The sequence below is a fragment of the Talpa occidentalis genome, unplaced genomic scaffold (genome assembly GCF_014898055.3).
Source record: "Talpa occidentalis isolate TD23 unplaced genomic scaffold, MPIMG_talOcc4v2.1 talOcc4.2, whole genome shotgun sequence".
Taxonomy (NCBI): Eukaryota; Metazoa; Chordata; class Mammalia; order Eulipotyphla; family Talpidae; genus Talpa; species Talpa occidentalis.
In genome coordinates this window covers 82,587,643-82,606,297 of record NW_023602073.1, presented here as the reverse complement: position 1 = coordinate 82,606,297, position 18,655 = coordinate 82,587,643, and the positions used below count along the sequence as shown (strand labels likewise).

General features: G+C 35.9%; 1 protein-coding gene across 1 annotated transcript in view; it reads right to left on the bottom strand.

Moving 5' to 3' along the window:
• Nucleotides 1–528: 528 nt before the first annotated feature.
• LOC119251459 (collagen alpha-1(XIX) chain) overlaps nucleotides 529–18,655 on the bottom strand; it is a 268,629-nt gene continuing 250,502 nt past the window's right edge. The window contains exons 25-38 of the mRNA XM_054698153.1: nucleotides 17,392–17,445; nucleotides 16,606–16,695; nucleotides 15,804–15,848; nucleotides 15,624–15,701; nucleotides 13,733–13,768; nucleotides 13,577–13,630; nucleotides 13,432–13,485; nucleotides 12,036–12,077; nucleotides 7,646–7,750; nucleotides 7,514–7,567; nucleotides 7,119–7,172; nucleotides 2,844–2,897; nucleotides 1,359–1,412; nucleotides 529–621 (exon numbers count right to left, since the gene is read on the bottom strand). Of these exons, the coding sequence (XP_054554128.1) occupies nucleotides 529–621; nucleotides 1,359–1,412; nucleotides 2,844–2,897; nucleotides 7,119–7,172; nucleotides 7,514–7,567; nucleotides 7,646–7,750; nucleotides 12,036–12,077; nucleotides 13,432–13,485; nucleotides 13,577–13,630; nucleotides 13,733–13,768; nucleotides 15,624–15,701; nucleotides 15,804–15,848; nucleotides 16,606–16,695; nucleotides 17,392–17,445 (867 nt within the window). The remainder of the gene's footprint in view (nucleotides 622–1,358; nucleotides 1,413–2,843; nucleotides 2,898–7,118; nucleotides 7,173–7,513; nucleotides 7,568–7,645; nucleotides 7,751–12,035; nucleotides 12,078–13,431; nucleotides 13,486–13,576; nucleotides 13,631–13,732; nucleotides 13,769–15,623; nucleotides 15,702–15,803; nucleotides 15,849–16,605; nucleotides 16,696–17,391; nucleotides 17,446–18,655) is intronic.

Sequence of the window (18,655 nt, the reverse complement as noted above, 5' to 3'; positions counted from 1 at the left end):
CCAGTACTTTCTGTAAATGTGTATATCTTTTTTAATAACAGCCTTGTAAAATCATTTTAGTTCTTCAATATCAGGAGCAATGGCAAGAAATGGTTAATTAAAAAAAAGCAAGAGAGAGTAAAATTCCTATTTATGACACTCAGGAATTTTGAGGGATTTCAGTTCATTTCCATATATTTGATAAAGGATTTCATTCCAATCTTGCATTTTTTCAGCATCATAGAAATCTTTTGCTTTTATCTTTATCAATAAAACTGTTAAGTTTTTCTTGCTATGTGTCTGCCTGAGAATGAGTGACAATGAGTACATTGTATCTTTTCCTAAAATGCTCTCATAGGGGGTCATTCTCCAAGACATTCGTATCATGCTGACTGCAGCCGTGTCCTTGAGAGAATTATGTCATAGTTCTCATGAACGAATAAACAAGGAAAAATATGTGCCTGTTGAAAAGACTTTTCTCCCCCTGGCACAATTAAAAGTCATGTTTTCATCCTTGATAGTGCCCCAAAGCTCATCACAGTGTGGAATTCACATTAACTTCAAAAGGCAAATCTCTGACTGAATAATTTCCGTAGAAACAGAGGAAAAAGGCTGGTAGGGTTTGGCAGGCTCCTCGGGATACTATTAGAAAAATATATGAGACTATCTAGAATAAGCACATTGTTTCCTTGCAAACTTGAGGGGATTCCTTTCTCCTTTATGCCATTATGTCCCACTTTGTCAGTTCAGGCTGGAAGCCACTTGAGCAGCTCATGTAGACCTTGATTCATTTCCCTAATTTGAACAGCTTGTTTTATTTCACTTGCTAACTCTGTCTGCACTTAAAGGGTCAATTTGGGTGCTAGATTGGGTAAACAGATGAAGTCCTGTGTTTTTCCTGTCTCATTATTGCCTTGCTGCTCCTCCCTTCTGACAATAACAATTCTTTTGTCCAATAAACTGAACTCCCCAGAAAACAGCTGTGGTTCCTTAGTGAATTGCCCCTATGGCCCTCAAGGACAGAACTTCTAGATTTTCCCAAAAGCCCTTGGGTTACTGGAATCTTGGTCCTGATAGACCATATGCTATCTGGAGTCATAGCATCTTTAGCTGGAACTCCCTGATATAATACCTTACCTGCATCTCTTCAAGAAGTGTCTTTTGACTCCATCTTTCCAGTAGCATGAGTATTTTATTCATCCTTGCTCCTAGGAACATATCTCTTGTATTCAGAACAATTTCTGGACCTATGTCCTTCTAATACCACTAGAAGAACGGTTGTTCTCAGGCAGTACCCCTACTCCAACTTCCGGACTTAGCATGATTTTATGGCTCTCTCTATAAGTGGTGTCACCCAAACCCCAATTCTGACTCTATACCTTGTCACCTTTTGCTCCAGAGGGACCGGGATGTCCAGTTCTTCCCAACAAACCCTGTGAAACACAAAACTAAGCTTATTAAGGAAATAACTAAATGACCAAGGGTATTGGAAGTTGGTTGTTAAAATGGATAGTTTTGAAGGTCATTTGATCCTAATTAAATCAGTTCTAGAAGCTTACATTTCTTCAGGCTGATACAGCAGCTGTATCCTGCTGATAAGCCCTTGCAAGGGTAAAATTTGTATTTGTGGTCGCTTTTTCACCTTGGCCGACCACATTTAATGACCTTAATTGGAACCTTTTGATACATTTAAGAATTTAGCCTTGCTGTTTTAAGGGCAATTTACATAACATTATGCCTTCCTAAATGAGCTATAATTTTGGTAGTGATCAACATTTTAAATACTTTAAGACAGGGCAGAATTAACAATGTGCATATTGAGTTATGTGATCTGCATTTTACCAGAGGAAAATAAAATTTATTTAAAATCTTCTTTAGAATAGCATTAGCTATACTTTCCGTGGTTCTTTTCATGACTCTTTCTCTTTTTAGTGTACAATTTAAAGACAGGTTTGCTCTATAACAGGTGAAAATATAAATGATAAAATTACAGTGAATTTTAATTACAGTGAATCCATAATTCAAAACTTTAAGGAACATGATTACATTCTATTTGTGTGGTAAATATTATTTGCATGGGAACTCTAAGAAGAGGAGAGTTGGAGAAACTGAGACTTGAGTAGGCTTGCTAGATTTAGCAATAAAAAATACAATGTTTGGGACAAGCATATGCTACAAAATTATTTGTTTATATAAAATTCAAATTTAGCTGCATGTCCTGTATTTAACTGGTAACTCTAGATTTGAGCTCCATTTGAATAAGAGAGAGGGTTTAGCAGATCGGAAAGGAAGTGATTCTGATTTATGAAAACATGATAACCAAGGACACAAAGACCAGTATGTTGTGTTTGAGGGATAGTGCAAAAAATGTGCTGACTAAAGTAGAATGTGTTTTAATTCATACACAGGAATAAAAAGACATCAAATCTGATAATCCTTTATCCATTTTTCTCCTCTGGAAAATAAATTCTCAGTTTATGATACTTATGAAAAAGTGAGAGCATAACATACACACACATATATATACGTATATATACGTATATATATGTGTATAACTAAAAAAAAAAAAAAAAAACCAGAATGCTTTTTTACATAAAACTTTTTTTCAAGTAAACTAGCTTAATCACAGATAGCTTTTTGTTCTGGGAGAACTCTGATGACAAGTTGCCAAGACCCTGGGCAGCCTTATGCAATTGCAAACGAAAATCTAAAATGTTGAATGACGGCCCATTTCTAGGCAATAGCTGAATAATTGACATAGAGACAGAAAACAAAAAGCATCAAGGAATACTAGTTCCCCTTGCCTCATCCCAAGGGTATTAACAGGTATGAACTGTGAGTGGAACACATTCCCAAATACTTACTGGGGGCCCAGATGGGCCTGGTGCACCTGGAAAACCTGGAATTCCTTGAAGACCCTAGAAGAGAAAGTCTACCATAAAGCTCCTCTATCATTGGAAATAAAGCATTTCAGTTAATTAAATATCTTCACTACTGAAAATTAAACCTATTTTGGTTAATTGAAAAACACGGTATAGTCCTTATACAAATCTCCATTTTCAAAGACTGAGGATGGTGAGCTAAAATGCCATGACATGGAATCTGTAACAAACAAATGTATTGTGTTTGGTGACTCATAGAACATTTCTGATCTCATACAGACACACAACAACAATAGCATCATTGAGAATTCAGCTCTGCTAAAGCAGAGAAATACAAATTTCAGATTGGCAGAATGCCATCAAAGAAATATGTGATTACACTGATGCTTCATTCAGCTAGAGAAAAAATGGAATATGTTTTATGATATAATATTTAGTTTAGCTGGCCAGTTCATAATGAGAAGAAATTTGGCTCATCAATGAATTTAAATTTGGAACCCTCTACTGGTTTAAGCATAAAAATGAATGGATTTCTCTTTCCTTCCTCCTTGGTTTGTACAATCATGCTAATTACATTGGATGGGGTTTAAGATGCTGAGACTTACATATTCAAGGAAGAATTGGCAAGATTAACTGGTAACTTGTGTAATTTTGTGTTCATTTACAAATGTGCTAGCAATGGGATATTAAATAAATTACATAAAATCCATTTTTAAAATCCAATTATTAAAATCACGTTTCAGTAAATTATTGGGAAACATGAAAAAATAAGTTATGCAATGTTATACAGAGTAGGGGCCACATTACTTAAAATTATAAATGCACTTCATCATAAGAGATAAGAATGACAAAGAGGTTATAATACCTTATGTAGAAACTTAAATGTTGGATGTGTTTTAGAATTCTGAATTTCCAGATCTGTTATAAGGGTAACAGTGCTCACACTGGATATGCTGTAACACTCTCCACAGCTCCTGAGGCAGCAACCTTGAACAAACAACTATTTCTAACAAAATAGGACATTCCCACCATGTGGGATAAATAGACCAGCTCCATAGGTGTTCAGGTCAGATTTTGCTGCCAACTGAATTCACTTTAAAGTTGGGGAAAATTTCCAGGGTTTGCAGAGGCTTCTGAGTGTTGCAGTTGTGGATGAGGGGGTTTGGATTATAATATGAAGATTAATAGTCTTCCCTGGCCAATGCAAATAGGGATAAATTTCTTCCCCTAGAGCTTCTGTGTATTTCTCAAATATTCTGCAATAAAATTCTATAATCAGAAAAACATACATTTAAAGACCCTTTTGTTATTTTAGATAATCTTAAGACAGACACATCAAATACTAGATTGAATGTCTCCATTCTTTCAGATTTAGTCTTTTTTACTGAGTAATGATTTCTGTATTTAACAATTCATTGTTATACTAAAATTCTGTTACTACAGATTTCTTCACGTGATGCAATGTGAAGAAAAGCTAAGAATCTCTGCACATGCTGAATTTCCTCATGTAATGAGAGTCTTGGCCAAAAGCTTATGTCTACTTAAAAGGATAAAAGGCTAAAAGGACAGAGACATTCTTTCTTTAAGGTGATGTCCTCATTGGCAATACTGTGTTTGTGTAGATAGTACACATTACCATGCTGTATTGGCTCTTTCCCCCCACCATTAACTTGTTTATGGGTTTATGAGTGGAAAGGAAACAAATTTCCTTTGGGAATGGTACCTCTAAGTGTCTGGAGATTATAAATGTTATATCACAAATTGCTTTATCTAGAAATGCCCACATTTCCATAAAAATCTCTCTATATGTACATGTATAAGATATGCGTGTACATATATATTCTTTTTTTGCTACTTTTAGTTCAACACTGAATCAGTCTAGAGATGCTGAGTGAGTCTTTCAGTAGTCTAATTTATAAGCATGGGACTCATTAACCTTTGATGACCACATTAAACTTTAAAATAAACCTCAGTCCATAAATAAAAAAAAATCATTCTCAGCAGTCTTTTTCTGAACAAGCTGAAATTTTGTAGTAAGGGTAAAAGTTACCATGGATGCATAAAGGGCAATAAGATAATTTTAGAAGACAAGATGGTCATTAAAGAAGATAAATACTATTAAGGAGTAGGACATTCAATTTAGCATATAGTACCAAACTAAAATACAAAGTAAAATTTATTGTATAGATATTCAGGGATCATTGGAACCTAAGTTCATTTCCTGCATTGATGTTCTATCTTGGTTGCTATCAAGAATATTTATTTTTCCATTGCTCTAATTTATGACCAACAATATTTTTCATGTCTTATTTATTAATTATTATCCTGAAATATTATAGGAAGACCTGCATCCCAAGCAAGAATTCACTCTGAGGTGAGTCTGTGTTCTATCAGCATCTTATAAGTTGTTATCTTGAGTTGTGAAACATTTGCAAAAAAAGTAGAAGATAACATCACTTTTCTGAGAAAAATAACAAATAGGTAACTCCTGTCTCTTAAGTTTCCAAACAGATTAAATTGAAGGCGTAATAATTAGAAGTCCTCAAAGAGATGGAGCGTTGCTCTGTCTCTTTTTTTCCATTAACAGTAGAATAGATAGCTGAGATTTTGTGCAATTAGATATTACATATTAAAACAGTATAGTTAATCAGCAAATTGAAATACACATGGTGTGGTCAAAGTTTCATTCACTTAAAGAAATCAAATTATGATTTCAGGTACTATGTGAGTCCAAGTAGAAGACAAAATGACATTCACTATTTCCCATCTTCCTGAGGCTGCACTGCCCTATTCCCCTGAAAGATGTAACTGAGAAACTATGCTACTTCAAACTTATTCATATTATTCATGTGATGTGAAGAAATTTCGAAGAATCTCCTTTTGAGCTGCTCTAATTCCCCATTTAATAAGAGTGTTGGGCACAATTTTGTGTACATTGTGTTAAAGAATCCATACTTAAGAAAAAGCACACTAAAATAGTGGAGGAATAATAACGATGGATTGCTATTTTCCAAGAGAGCAAAGTATCCTGTAGAATTAATAAAAATTAACTTCTAGTAAATTTAACTTGGAGTCACTTATAAAAAATGTGAATTCCAATTATTTCCTGATCTTTTTGCCATTACCTTCTCAATTGCCTCTAAAGGCTACCTCTTGAATCTAGGCAGTTAAAACTGTTAGATTATTAAAATTAAATATCGTACATGTACTTTTGTGAAATTTGCTGTGGAGAACGAAGATGCAAAACCTCAACCACTCTTACTTATTTGAAATAAAATACCTTTACTGTCTGTTTATGGATAAAAATAAACACTAAATATCTTTGTTCTTTAATTTGTAACTTGGGAAAAACTCAATCTCACAGTTTTCTAAAATAGAATCAATATTAATTAAAAACAATAACATGATGATAATTTATAATGTGAAATATAACTAACTCAAAAAATAGATCTACTTTATACCATTATGATTTCCTACACTAACATCAAGGTTAATAAATGCCAGATGGCTTACCTACTTTCATTAAGAATTATTAGTATCAAAACTGCTTAAACTAACAATAATTCATCATCTTAATTGGTTTTCCTGAGAGTTAATGTGAATTATGTAGGAAAAGAATGATACCCTGAGCATCATCATGGCTGAGAGTTAGAAAATTATGCCGATCACCGCAAAAGCAAATTTGACTTTGAACCTCAGTCCAGAGTTGGGCAGCCAATCTAAACTAGTCCAACTAGATCCATTTGATAATTTTTTCTCCCAAGAGTTTGATTGAAAGTTGAGCAGAGACACAGACAAACCAAGGTCACAGAAGTTGGGTCTATCACAGCAACTTCTCAGGAAAGTTATGCAGAATCTGGACCTCCCCCATCCCTTGGCTGTTATTCTACCTTTCCTTTCTTTCAATTTTTATCTTTTTTTTGGCTACTTTTGATTTCTTTTCAGTATACCTCTCTTTCTTTATCTTGCTTTTATCTTTAGAGAGCTGAGATTATTATTTGCTACATGAGAACAGAAAAATAGTAAATGATATGTTAACTTTGTGCTTTAAATTCTTTATTTCAAAAACTGGGCCACTGGTAATAAACATCAATATATTATTTAAAATGTGTTAATATTTGAAAAGACTTACCTAAGTCTATACGTTTATTTGATTTAGTAGTAAACATGACCTCTAGAAAAATGGATGTTCTTCCTTTGTTTAGTCAAGTAAAGAGAATCAATGACAGGATTCTATTATCAGAGGAGTCTCTTTACCTCATCACCTTTCTCTCCCAGTATCCCAGGGTAGCCCCGTTCTCCTTTGCTTCCCTGAAAAGACAATGAACAGAGCTAGTACACTCAATCATTTTGTCATCTTTAGGAATAACAAAAGTATCTGTTCTCACGGCACCAGGAGCATGTAATTTGTACAGGGTCAAGGAACAAATAAATGACATTTGCAAGTGGTTTTATACCATTTCTCTAATTTTTCTTTTTGAAAATACAGTGTAATTTTTTAAAGATTTATTTATTTAAACAAGAACTGGGGTACAGTCAGAGGCACGGGAGGGTGAGAGAATTCACCAGAGACAGAGCGGGGAGCAGAACAGTATTTTAAAATGAGTTTCCTTTTTTTCACAAAGACGTGAGTGGAGGAGAAACTTCCTTACCTTTGGTCCCTCTCTGCCTGGGATTCCTGGAGGACCCCGTGGCCCGATATCACCCTAGAGGACAGAGCAGTAACAGACCTTAAGCACCATGTGTGACTTGCAGGGTCCACTGGCATTCAGTCCTCTTCTTACCTTCCTGGCTACAGAATCATACTTTCCAGGATCACCGGCGCTTCCTTCTTCTCCTTTGTTGCTCTTCAATTCAGGAACACTGGCTTGGCAATTGCCACAGAAGTTCTGATGACCATAAAGAAAAAGTTACTGAGAGAGTCCTCAAAGTAATTTCTGAAAGTGAGGTTTGATTAGCTTAACATTTTTTTTTAAGTGAAGTAACATGGCATCATAATATTGTTTAAGTTTCAGGTGTGCATCATTAAAAAAGAATCAACATGTTTATATTACATGAAGTTCACCACGAAAAGTCAAATTCTATCCTTCACCATCAATTGACCCCTTAAACCTGGTTTACCTACCCTCCCTTCCCCTTCCCCCCACTGGCCACTAATTGGTCTTATAGTCTAAAAGTGTATTTGTTTCATTTAATTCATCCATTTGTTTTCTCTATATTCCATATATGAGTGAAATGATACAGTTTGCCTTTCTCAATTTAACTTATTTCACTAAGTACAACATCCTCTAGGTTCAAGCATGTTCAAATAACAGAATTTCATCTTTTATTTTTTATAGCTGAATAGTATTTTATTGTATAAATATGTTACATTTTCTTGATTACCTTTGAAATTCTATTTGAGTCTTTGTCAGAGATAAGCAATATAGCCACTACTATGTTACTCCATTTTAGAAACTTACTTTAATTAAAATAAGAAAGAATACTTTTGACTAGGTAAAAACTATGAAGCTAGCAATATTTATGATATTGGTGAGCTTCTATTTAAAATCATGTGTAAGATGATATTTAAATTGAAGATCCCAAATAAATAAGGAAAAGATGCATAAATCAAGAACACAGAGTTTCAGTCACTTAGCAGAATATTTTAAAGGGAAAGTCGTAATAAAGTTTGAAATAACCAACAAGAGTACAGAGCTCATTCAATAAAGAAACATTAAATCATTAAAAAAGAAAGAAAAAGCTATGAAAAAAGATGTCTCCTTTTGGGAGCAAAATTAGTTGGAGAATCCCTACACACAGTTTACTAACATTTTATTTGTCAGTGGATGCACTCATGTGTGAAATAATTGCTTCACTGACTTGGACTTGACTTCTATGTCAAATCCAAGTGCAGATAGGAAATCTAAGTGGAATTACTTTTCCGTTCCCTACTCTGTAACCTTTAGCTGATCTGGAAAGGTTTGAATTTAAGTGTCTGAGCTCACAAGATAAACTTCTTATCACATTGCTAAAGGAAAACTGTCTGAAAAGCCCCATAAAGGCTTATTTTTAAATAAATTGTTATAATAAGAATATGATCAGGAAAGGCAGAGAATAGGGACCATTGAGCAGGGGAGAAAGTTTAATTTTAACAGTTGACAGAAGGCAGGACAATACTCTTCCATCCTTTTTACCCAAGGGAAGAATCTATAACCATGAAAAAGGAACTGAAACTCTCTAATGGTGAGAAGTTGGCAAGAAAGCCCAGGGCTATTCAAGTTCAATATTTTGACCCAGTGAATATCAGCATCAATCTGATTGCCAGAAACAGGCTTCTTGGAAGACTAATTTTATATTGTACTGAAGAGTTTCTGAGGCAATTTGTCTAAAAAATGCTGAAGTAGAGTTTTCTTGGTGGTCTTTCTCAGAATTGGAACATATCAAAGGGAACTAGAGTGTGCAATGCCTCCCAAACTAATTTTATCACCAGCATCTTTTTCTAGAGCTAATGTGTTGGTAGAAGAGTTACAAAATACATATAGGGTCTCCCTGGTGGCCTAGGGGTTAAAACTCAGCGCTATCAGTACTAAGGCCAGAGTTTGATCCCCAGCCACGGAGCTAACCGCACATGGCACAGCAGACCTCTCCTGTCTCACCCACTGCTCCCCTCAGCAGTGTATTTCAGTAGATCCACCTGTTCTACTTCCCACTATCTCTGGTGAATCCTTTCACCACCCCCCCCCCACACCTCTGGCCTAACCTCAGTTCTTCTACACAAAAAATAAAAAAAGTAAATAAATACACATATAATTATAGACCCATCAGTTATAGTATCTGAAAAACTATGAAGAGAAAGAGATTCCCTGTGGGTTCAATACCTGAAAAGTTTCCATATTTCAAAAAAGTATAAAGAGGATGAATAATCGTGTCTGTAGCTGTATAAATGTGGCAGATCAATATGGAACAAAACTTGGCATGTCAATACATGACAACAATTTAGAATGGATTATTCCATTGATTGTTTTAATAAAACATAAAAAATGGTAATCATGACTCTGTAGAATTTTCTAAGAGTCATTTATAAGAAAATGACCTCATTTTTTTTAGGTTGGGTAAGCAACCTTGGTAAATTAAGGGAACTGGATTTCATAAAGGTTCTTGAGATAATGGACTTAAGGTTTTATGGAGAGAATAAAGAGGCATCAATAATCAGCCAACATAAATCTCATTCAAAGAGAGATTGATACACAGATTAACCTGTAGGAAGGTATTTGAAGGGATATCATTTGGGTCTGAATTGCATCAGGTTTTTTTCAAAATTTTAATCAAAGATATTTTTGAAAGCAGAAAGCAGGATGATTCAGTTTGCTAAAGACTCAAGACAGAGCGGGAGAATTAATGTGTCGGTAACAAGACCAAGAGCTAATATTACACTAATATCTTGGTCTAATAGAGTCACTGCCCAATCTAAATTCCTGTGTGTAGCTTTTGCTTTAAGGAACTACAGTAGTTCCCTTTCTATTGAAGGCAGTTTGGTGGGACTATCATGTGCAATTGTGTCTGAGTCCTTCTCCTGGGACTCAGAACCTTAGTAAGATGATGCAGGGACTAGAACAACAGTGGAGCACATTCACTAGAGGAATGCTGTCCTGGTGAAATTACCAATTACTTCTACTTCTGAGACCCCTATTAGAGCTGGTTCACAGTCTCTTTGTCTGTGAATAGTCTGTTTTTGTCTGTTCTATTGGGATTCGTTTTTGCTTAAGTGTACAAGTTTTTGATTCTTAGAGAATCCTAAGGAATATGTAACTCTTATAACTCTGTCACTTCTAACATTACAGCCCATGGAAAGAATCTAAGAGTTATTATCTGAAGACCTGTGTCAATGTTATACTTTTTTGCTGTGATGACTGAGCCAGTTATTTAACTACTTGAACTTCAGTCCCTTGTCTATAGAATAGAAATACTATCACCCACAGCCTTGACTCACAGAATTATTGTGACGATTAAATGAGTTGCTGTAAGCAAAGCTGTGTGTGGCCTCGTATGTACTTGCAACTCAGTAAATATAAGATTCCCCTGAAACCCCTTATAAATATGCTCCTCTGATTTATGTTGGCTTATTAAAAACCCTTCTAACATTTTTATATTTAAATTCAGATTTACATATCTACCTGTTCTTAATACTTTAATCACCTATCAAATACATATACTAGAGTTCTCAATTTTTTTAAATTCAACTCAATAAATATTCTTGCCTCCTAACTACTATTATGCAAATCCTTGAGCAAACTGTTGGGCTAAATGCTAGGAATATAAAAGAAAGCACATACAGACGCACATTGTTTATGTGTGTGTGCACACGTGTGTATGTATACACACATATACACATATATACTCTCCATTCATACACTGATGGAGAAAGCACAGAAAGTTTGAGTATAAAATGAAAGGACAGATTTTTTTTTTTAAATCTGGGCTCACTTAATCTCAGAAAACCTTGAAGAAACACGCAAATACATAACCTTACAGAGGTCCCAGTATTATCCTCCCCCATCTGTTTTACAAATTAAATATAGGGAAGGAACAGAGGGAAAAAATAAGTAGCTATGTTAATTCCCTCTTGATGAATAATAGGTAGAGAAAATTCTTATTTAACAGAGTAACAGGTGTTAGGCCAATTGTCAGCTTTGGAATTTTACAGCTCACTTTGTAAAATCCTATGACATCAAAACTCAGACTTGCAAGCTAGCTGTTTATTGAGCAGCACTGGCTGGTTTTCTTCCTGGGATTGGCCAGGGTAGATTCAGTGAGAAGGATAAGGTTTCACAGTGGAGAGCCAGGGTGGGCAAACACCCATAATGAGAGAACTGTTCCTCTAGAAGAGAAAATGATAGACTCAAGGGCATCAACAACATTATTTCTTCCCTATAGCTCATCTCAGAATTGCCATTCCTTGACTCGTATCCTTCACACACACATGAGAGGAAGATAAAGAAGAGAGTGGAGGGATTACTATAAATGGCATAACATTTACAAAGAAATATGTTCCATTTTCTACTTAAAGAGGCTCTGCCATTTAAAAACTGAATTTTAGTTCAAGATATGCAATTAACTCAATTTCTGAGAAAGATTTTCTGTTTATTTTTTCCTGGAAATTAACACAGAATTTTTTGCATAGCAACAGAGTACCTTGAGCAAGACACCGATGTCACCCAAGAGAGGAAGTGCAATCTGTGGTTAGGGAGAAAAAAAAATACTTTCATTTACTTCTGTATGTATATGCACACAATGAAACACAAACATACAATACAATGTAGATATTTTTCCTTAAATGCCAGACTGGCTGAAATTTGTTATGGGTTCTCTAAGAGCTTCACTGTCAGGCTTAACACTCTGTTACATGTGAAGAAATGAATATTTTTGAGAAATATTTACTATTCCTTTACCATGTACATGCAAATATGTGTATGTCATTGTTTGGAATCTATAGCTCTTTTATATTTTCATGACATGGCAACTTTAATGCCAATCTGAACATGTTATTGGCTCTAAATAATAAAAAGGGAAATCACTTTTTAAAAGGAAATCACTCCTCTGCCAAGTAAATTACTAGGCTGATGAGAAACATGAATAGTAGGATGAGTTTGACTTCAAGTTACTTCTCACTGAAGTTCAAAGGCGCCTATAGGCGGCTTGGGTGATGGGCAAGACAAGATACTGACAGAACTCGGCCAGTATTCTGTATTCTGGCCTCATGTTTTAAAATATCCTTTCAGAGGGATACTGTAAAACCAAGAAACATTTTACAAGATCCCAGATGTTGCCCAAATGATTCCCTCAGCGGTGGGATTAAAGTAAGGCCAAAATATGCCTCTGCATGTAGCTTGGAAAGGCACATAAGGCCCAAACAGTGTGGGAGGTAGAAGGATTTGTGAGGCTTAGTACTGAGAGGCCAGATTTGGATTTTATTATACAAATCTCTTAATACAATGCCATGTACCATATGGCCTCTCAAATTATAACCGCTGATTCTGAGGCTATTTAAAGGGATTTTGCTGCTGCTCAGAGTAAGTTTTAACCTAAAATTAAACTTTGGAACACACATTTAGAGCCTAAACTCATTTTTTAAGAGCCTACTCAAGCCAGTTTTTGTAATTTAATTATTTCAGGGTTTTAAAGCCACAGGATCAATGGATATGTTTGTATCATATTGTAAGTAAGCTACCTGTAAACTTTCATTTAGAAAAATGAAATTCATTCAGTCACCAGCATTAGAAAGAATAGAAATTGTGGCTATATATTTTAATTCAATTTTCCATGGGATTGAGACATTATATGCCAAGGCTCAGCCCGGGGCAAAATTGTACAGCTGAATTATACCCTTAGGAAATAAGTATTCATCACACACAAAAAAATGCTGATGCGGTCTGAATTTTTTTCTCTCTAAAAAATAATGGGGATAAACAAAATCACCAAGCAGTCACTGAGCATTCTAATTAGTTTGGACAGCAAAACTTGCTTGGTAGGCTGTTTGACTTCTGGGTGCATTAAAGATACATAAATCAGGCACAGTCTGTCGACATACCGGGTCACCTGGGGGGCCTGGCAGACCTGGATTTCCATCCCTTCCTGGAGCTCCCTGGAAACAGAAGCATCATATTCAAATCTTTGCCCATTTGCACAGGTGCACATTAAAGTGTGTTGTGGGGATAGGCAAAGGTGGTCCTTACATCATTTCCTGGGGTTCCCGGAGTTCCTGGCAACCCAGGGAGACCTCGAGGGCCCTGGGAAATGGGGCAAATAATTACATATGAGGATTTTCAGTAATTTCCTTGAAGCAAGAAAACTGGATTTGCTGTGCCAAAAAACTTGGTTAAGTAGCTCACCTGAAGACCTGGCTCTCCTGCTGGTCCTTGGGAGCCCTAAGTGGAATGAGATTTAGTGATTAGAATTCTGGCAGCAATGTCCATAAATTACTAAAGTGGGAGAAAGGGTTAAATAGTGTAATTTACTTCATGGAACAACAAGACTTGCTACCATGCACACGCTGAGAACTTTGAAAAGTGGGCCAAGACTTTTGGATGGTAGCCAAACACTTAACCAGATGCCTTTGGCTGCAAACATCAATAGGACTTTGCTCAGAAACCTGGTATGTCCCTATCATCATCATCATCTGCCCCTGCACCTCCACATGCACACAAACAATACCTCCAAATTCTATCTGTTCAAAAACTGATGGTCCACGGAGGTGACTAGCACAGGGTTCCTTTCCTTTCTGTTTTCTTCTTAGTGTCACTTCTCTAAAGAAATTGCCAAAATCAGGGCCTCCCCGGTGACGCAGGGGGTTGAGCACAGTGCTGTGAAGCTGTCTGCAGCCTCTGCAGCATGGGTTTGATTCCCAGCTGGCCAGGAAGCTACCCACATGGTGTGGCAGATCTCTCCTGCCTCACCCGCTGCTCCCCTCAGCAGTGTATTTTGTCAGTCTGCCTGTTCTGCTCCCCGCTCTGTCTCTGGTGAATCCTCTCACTCTCCCGTGCCTCTGGCCTGTACCCCATCTATTGTATAAATAAATAAATCTTTAAAAAAAAGAAATTGCCAAAACCAGTGTTCAGTGACAGGACTAAGAAGGAAAACATGAGCCACTTTAGAAAATTGGAATTCAGGTTGCCTAAAAGGTGGTTGGATTACCAGTGAGCCTAACAACCTCAGCTCTATCCACATCACATCACATCACTAGCAAGGGACGTGACCACTGAATGAGGTGTGGGTAAGCCATGCAAGCAAGGAGCTGGTTTCTCAGCAGCGGACTTCAGTAACTGCTCCCAGATGTCTCCTTTCTTGCTTTCAAAAATAAATGTTCATATCATTGTTACAGTGAAAGCTACTTGTTGCTCCCTTTCAATGTACAGTGTCCTTTCATTCCTAAAACATTTTTTTTTTTTTGCTTCAACCTCCTTCACTCCTCCAGTAATTTCCTGATCTACTTTTTCCTTTGTTTAATCTCCCATCATCAATGATTTTTTTATATTCTTGCCCTGTAAATCAAACACCAGTCACACACAACATAAACCCTCTATTTACACTTTCTCTTTACTCTCATGCTAACTTTATTATAAGGTCAATTTCCTACATTGATGCCATTAAGGTAACAATTTGTTTCCATACTTCTCTTGTTCCAAAGTTTTTAAATGTTTTTATAGAAAATAAAGAGTAATCTCATTACTCTTCAGTTAATTAGTGTGTATGTTGTGGTCATTATTCAGGTACTGCTCCTAAACTCTGGCCTTATAGTTAAAACACATTAAAAAACTGCCCATTCTCTGGCCATTGAAAACAGCTTTCATCCTTTCTTCTTTAAGATGTCATTTACAGATTTTTTTATATTACCTCAGTTATACATACTCCATTCATTTTAATTATTGACTTGTTATAGTTAAAACAAATAGCAATAAATAACTACACATTAGCCATTCTTATAATTTGCATCATAATTCAAGCATGCATCTGTACCTTTCAGTATACAGAAGAACTAAAAATGAATATAAATTTGCTTCTAATCCAAAATTAGTGGATGTGTGACCAGTATATGTGAGTAATCAGTGAGCATCCTCTCTGTGTTTAGTGACATAACCTCAGAGCCTATTAATTTGCTCCCTTTGGACAGTATTAACTTGCATTCCTCCCCTGACCTTTTTGATTATTCAAATTTGTCACTGAATTTTGTTTCACAGTAATGGACTCAACAGGGTTTCAAGAAATCAATTGAATTTCACTTACTGTTCGGCCAGGAATTCCTACCCCTGGTGGGCCTGTGTCACCTGGAGAACCATGGACCCCTGGCAGTCCTCTTTCACCCTGTGCAAAGAGATGTTTCTATCAGTGCAAGGCTCATTTTTTTTTCCAATGATATTATGATAATTATTAGTTATTTAAAAATTATCTATAATATTTTTATACCTTTGGTCCACGTGGACCAGATGCTCCAGGATTTCCATCCAATCCCTTAAAGGAAAAAAAGAAAGTAAATATTTTTTCTTTTAAAAAGTTAAGAGCCGCTTAGAAGTCATAACTCAGTTTCATTGTTCTTATCTTACTTGAATCTTTTTCTATAAAAAATAAGAAACTGGAAAAATACAATTTCAATAAGTTATATTGTACATTATGTTAAAATATAAAAGGTGGTTTTACTTAAAATGAAGCATCTGATAATGAAAAGTATTTATTATTAATTACTATAAAAATTTCAAAGGGATGATTTAAAAAAAGGCATGTGAAACAGGTATATTGGTTATTTGTGTTTTCTGGCTTTCTAGTTCTCTATGTCTGGGAATGGCCTGAACCAGAATGGCATATTTTGTAGATGACCGACCCCGCCATGGTCATATTTGTAGAGCTTCTAGAAGGAAATTGCAGGTAGTTCTTCTCTTTTAAGATAGTATACTAGAAAGATTCATGGTTTAAACTAGTATACCTTACTAGGTTCCATAATATCCTAAAGAATTCATGTAGATGAATTCTAGAAGCCTAAATTTTTCAAAACTACATGTAAAATGGCATGTGTATGTGAATTTTCTTCAGAAAAGAGAACTCTGTTGCACAAAATTTCCAAAGAGTTTAGATCTCTGATTTAAGGAATACCTGAATATTCTTTTTCTGCATACCAAAGTTGTTTTCTATACTTATGATCTATGACTAGGAATACACAAATCATAAGTAATGAATTTTCAAGAGAAGTGTTAGTAAAAGGACTGGTACTTACTGGTTCCCCTGGCAGGCTTTTCCCTGGAGGACCAGCCTCACCTTTTGGACCTGGAAGTCCAGGAGGGCCTATAATCCCACCTGGCTCCCCCTGAGGAAAACAAGGCAATAGTCTTATTTATTCCATTGCTTAGGTCATGGTAGGAGGTGTGGAAGTTGTAGTTTCCACGTTTGAAATTGTCTAATTCATTTTCTCAATTCATTCATTCATTCATTCATTCACTCATTCAGCAATTTTTATTGAGAAATGAATTCATGCCGGGCACCATTCTGATTATCTCAAATGCATTTAAATTTTGTAGTGAGGTACCTTACAATAAGCTTAGCAGTATTATAAAACATAGGCAAGTGTATAAATATATGCACAAAAGTGCATATCTATTTATTAAGCTCCTTAGATCATCTTTATGCTTTCTTTAAGCAAGTTTTCACTATTAATATACTATTCCCATGTAGACATTATGGAAATAGGTCCTGAAAGATTATGAGACTTAAGTCCATATCAGAGTTGGGAGCTGAGCATGAAAGAGACTTTCTGAGTGCAGAGATTTTCATGTCTAAGTTAGTTCATTTTGTCACCTTGTTTTTCTATGCCAAAACAACAGCTGCCATGATGCCTAACTTCAGGGGACAGCATTCACACTGCTTTTTATGTGATTGTCTCTTCCCTACACAATTCTGTCATTCTTGTTCTATCCTTCCATTTCTCCAAGCTCCTATTGATTACCTGTCTTTTCCGCCTATGTAGCTTTTAAAATATATGAAACAACTAAAATGAAAATGATACCTTTTCTCCTTTAATGCCTTGTTTTCCTGGGATACCATGTTCTCCTGGCAATCCCTAGAAAATTCAGAATAAAATGGAAAGAGCAATTAAAACATCTCTTGTTATAACACAATTTCTATCTGTGGTGGGTCAGGATTTTAATATATGCACTGTTTGGAGAAGGGTTGATTTTGGCTTGTTAGGGAAAACCATTAGTAAAAATGTGGCTTGTTGCTTCAAGAGAAGTCAATCAGATGCCATGGCAAAGAAATTAAATCAAGCAGAATTGAACCAAATGCCTCATCCATACTATTGCCAAGAAGGGGTGGAAGGATAGTAGTCGGTAACATCACATTATGATTCAGAAGGATAATGAGGTAAATAGGAAAATCTGGTTTTACTATACTTTGGCAACTGTGGCTCTTTCCTTTTTTGATTTTAGTCTCTGTTTTTTAGCTCCAGCCACTCTCCCTTAAGCTCACTTCTTGGGCATCTTGTGGCTCCACTGGCACCAATAGCATTTTCTCCCTGATAGTAAGATTTCTCCCTGACATATACCTGCTGCATGCACTAAGTGCCAAGCAAAAAATTTCGTTCTGGGAACTGAAGGTTTGAAGCACCAAGCCGACTGAGTGAGCTGAAAGACAGGCCTCTGCAGGTTCAGTGATGGAGCATAAAGAATAAAGGAAGAGATCATGGGGTTGCTCCCTAGGTAATGAGAAAAGGAGAGACTTTAGCAGTTGTAGAGAAGGAACATGGATGGTGGCCAGAGATCAGTCTCTCCAAGAAGTTAGAGGAAAACATTTTTTTTCCATTTTGTTCGAATGGGACTGACGGTGAATCTTGACTCCCAAGTTGTCAGAAAGCTAGCGAGATTGTCCAAGAGACAAAAAAAGATGGATGCAGGGTTGTGTGTGTGTATATAGTGAGTCCACTAAAGCTAGATTATAATGCAACCCAAAGACTTTTCTTGGCTGCATTTTAAAATAGTTTCAGCCAAGAGACTTGTTCTTTTTGGAGGATCTTTCAAGAAAACAACAGCAGAAGCTTTGGAAGTTGTTTTTGTTTTTGGATGGTGAAATGAACAGAAGCCATGCACAATGGAAATACTTCTTATCTTGGTTTTCCTTATTTCTTTTGATGTTTCCAATCCCTTCGACTATTGGTACAGTGCTGACCAGAATGTCCAGCATAATAATTTAATTAACTTGAGTTCCAAAGACTGATTAATTAGCCTTACGAATTCAAAAGAACCTCCCATGAATATATGAAGACATTAGCATTC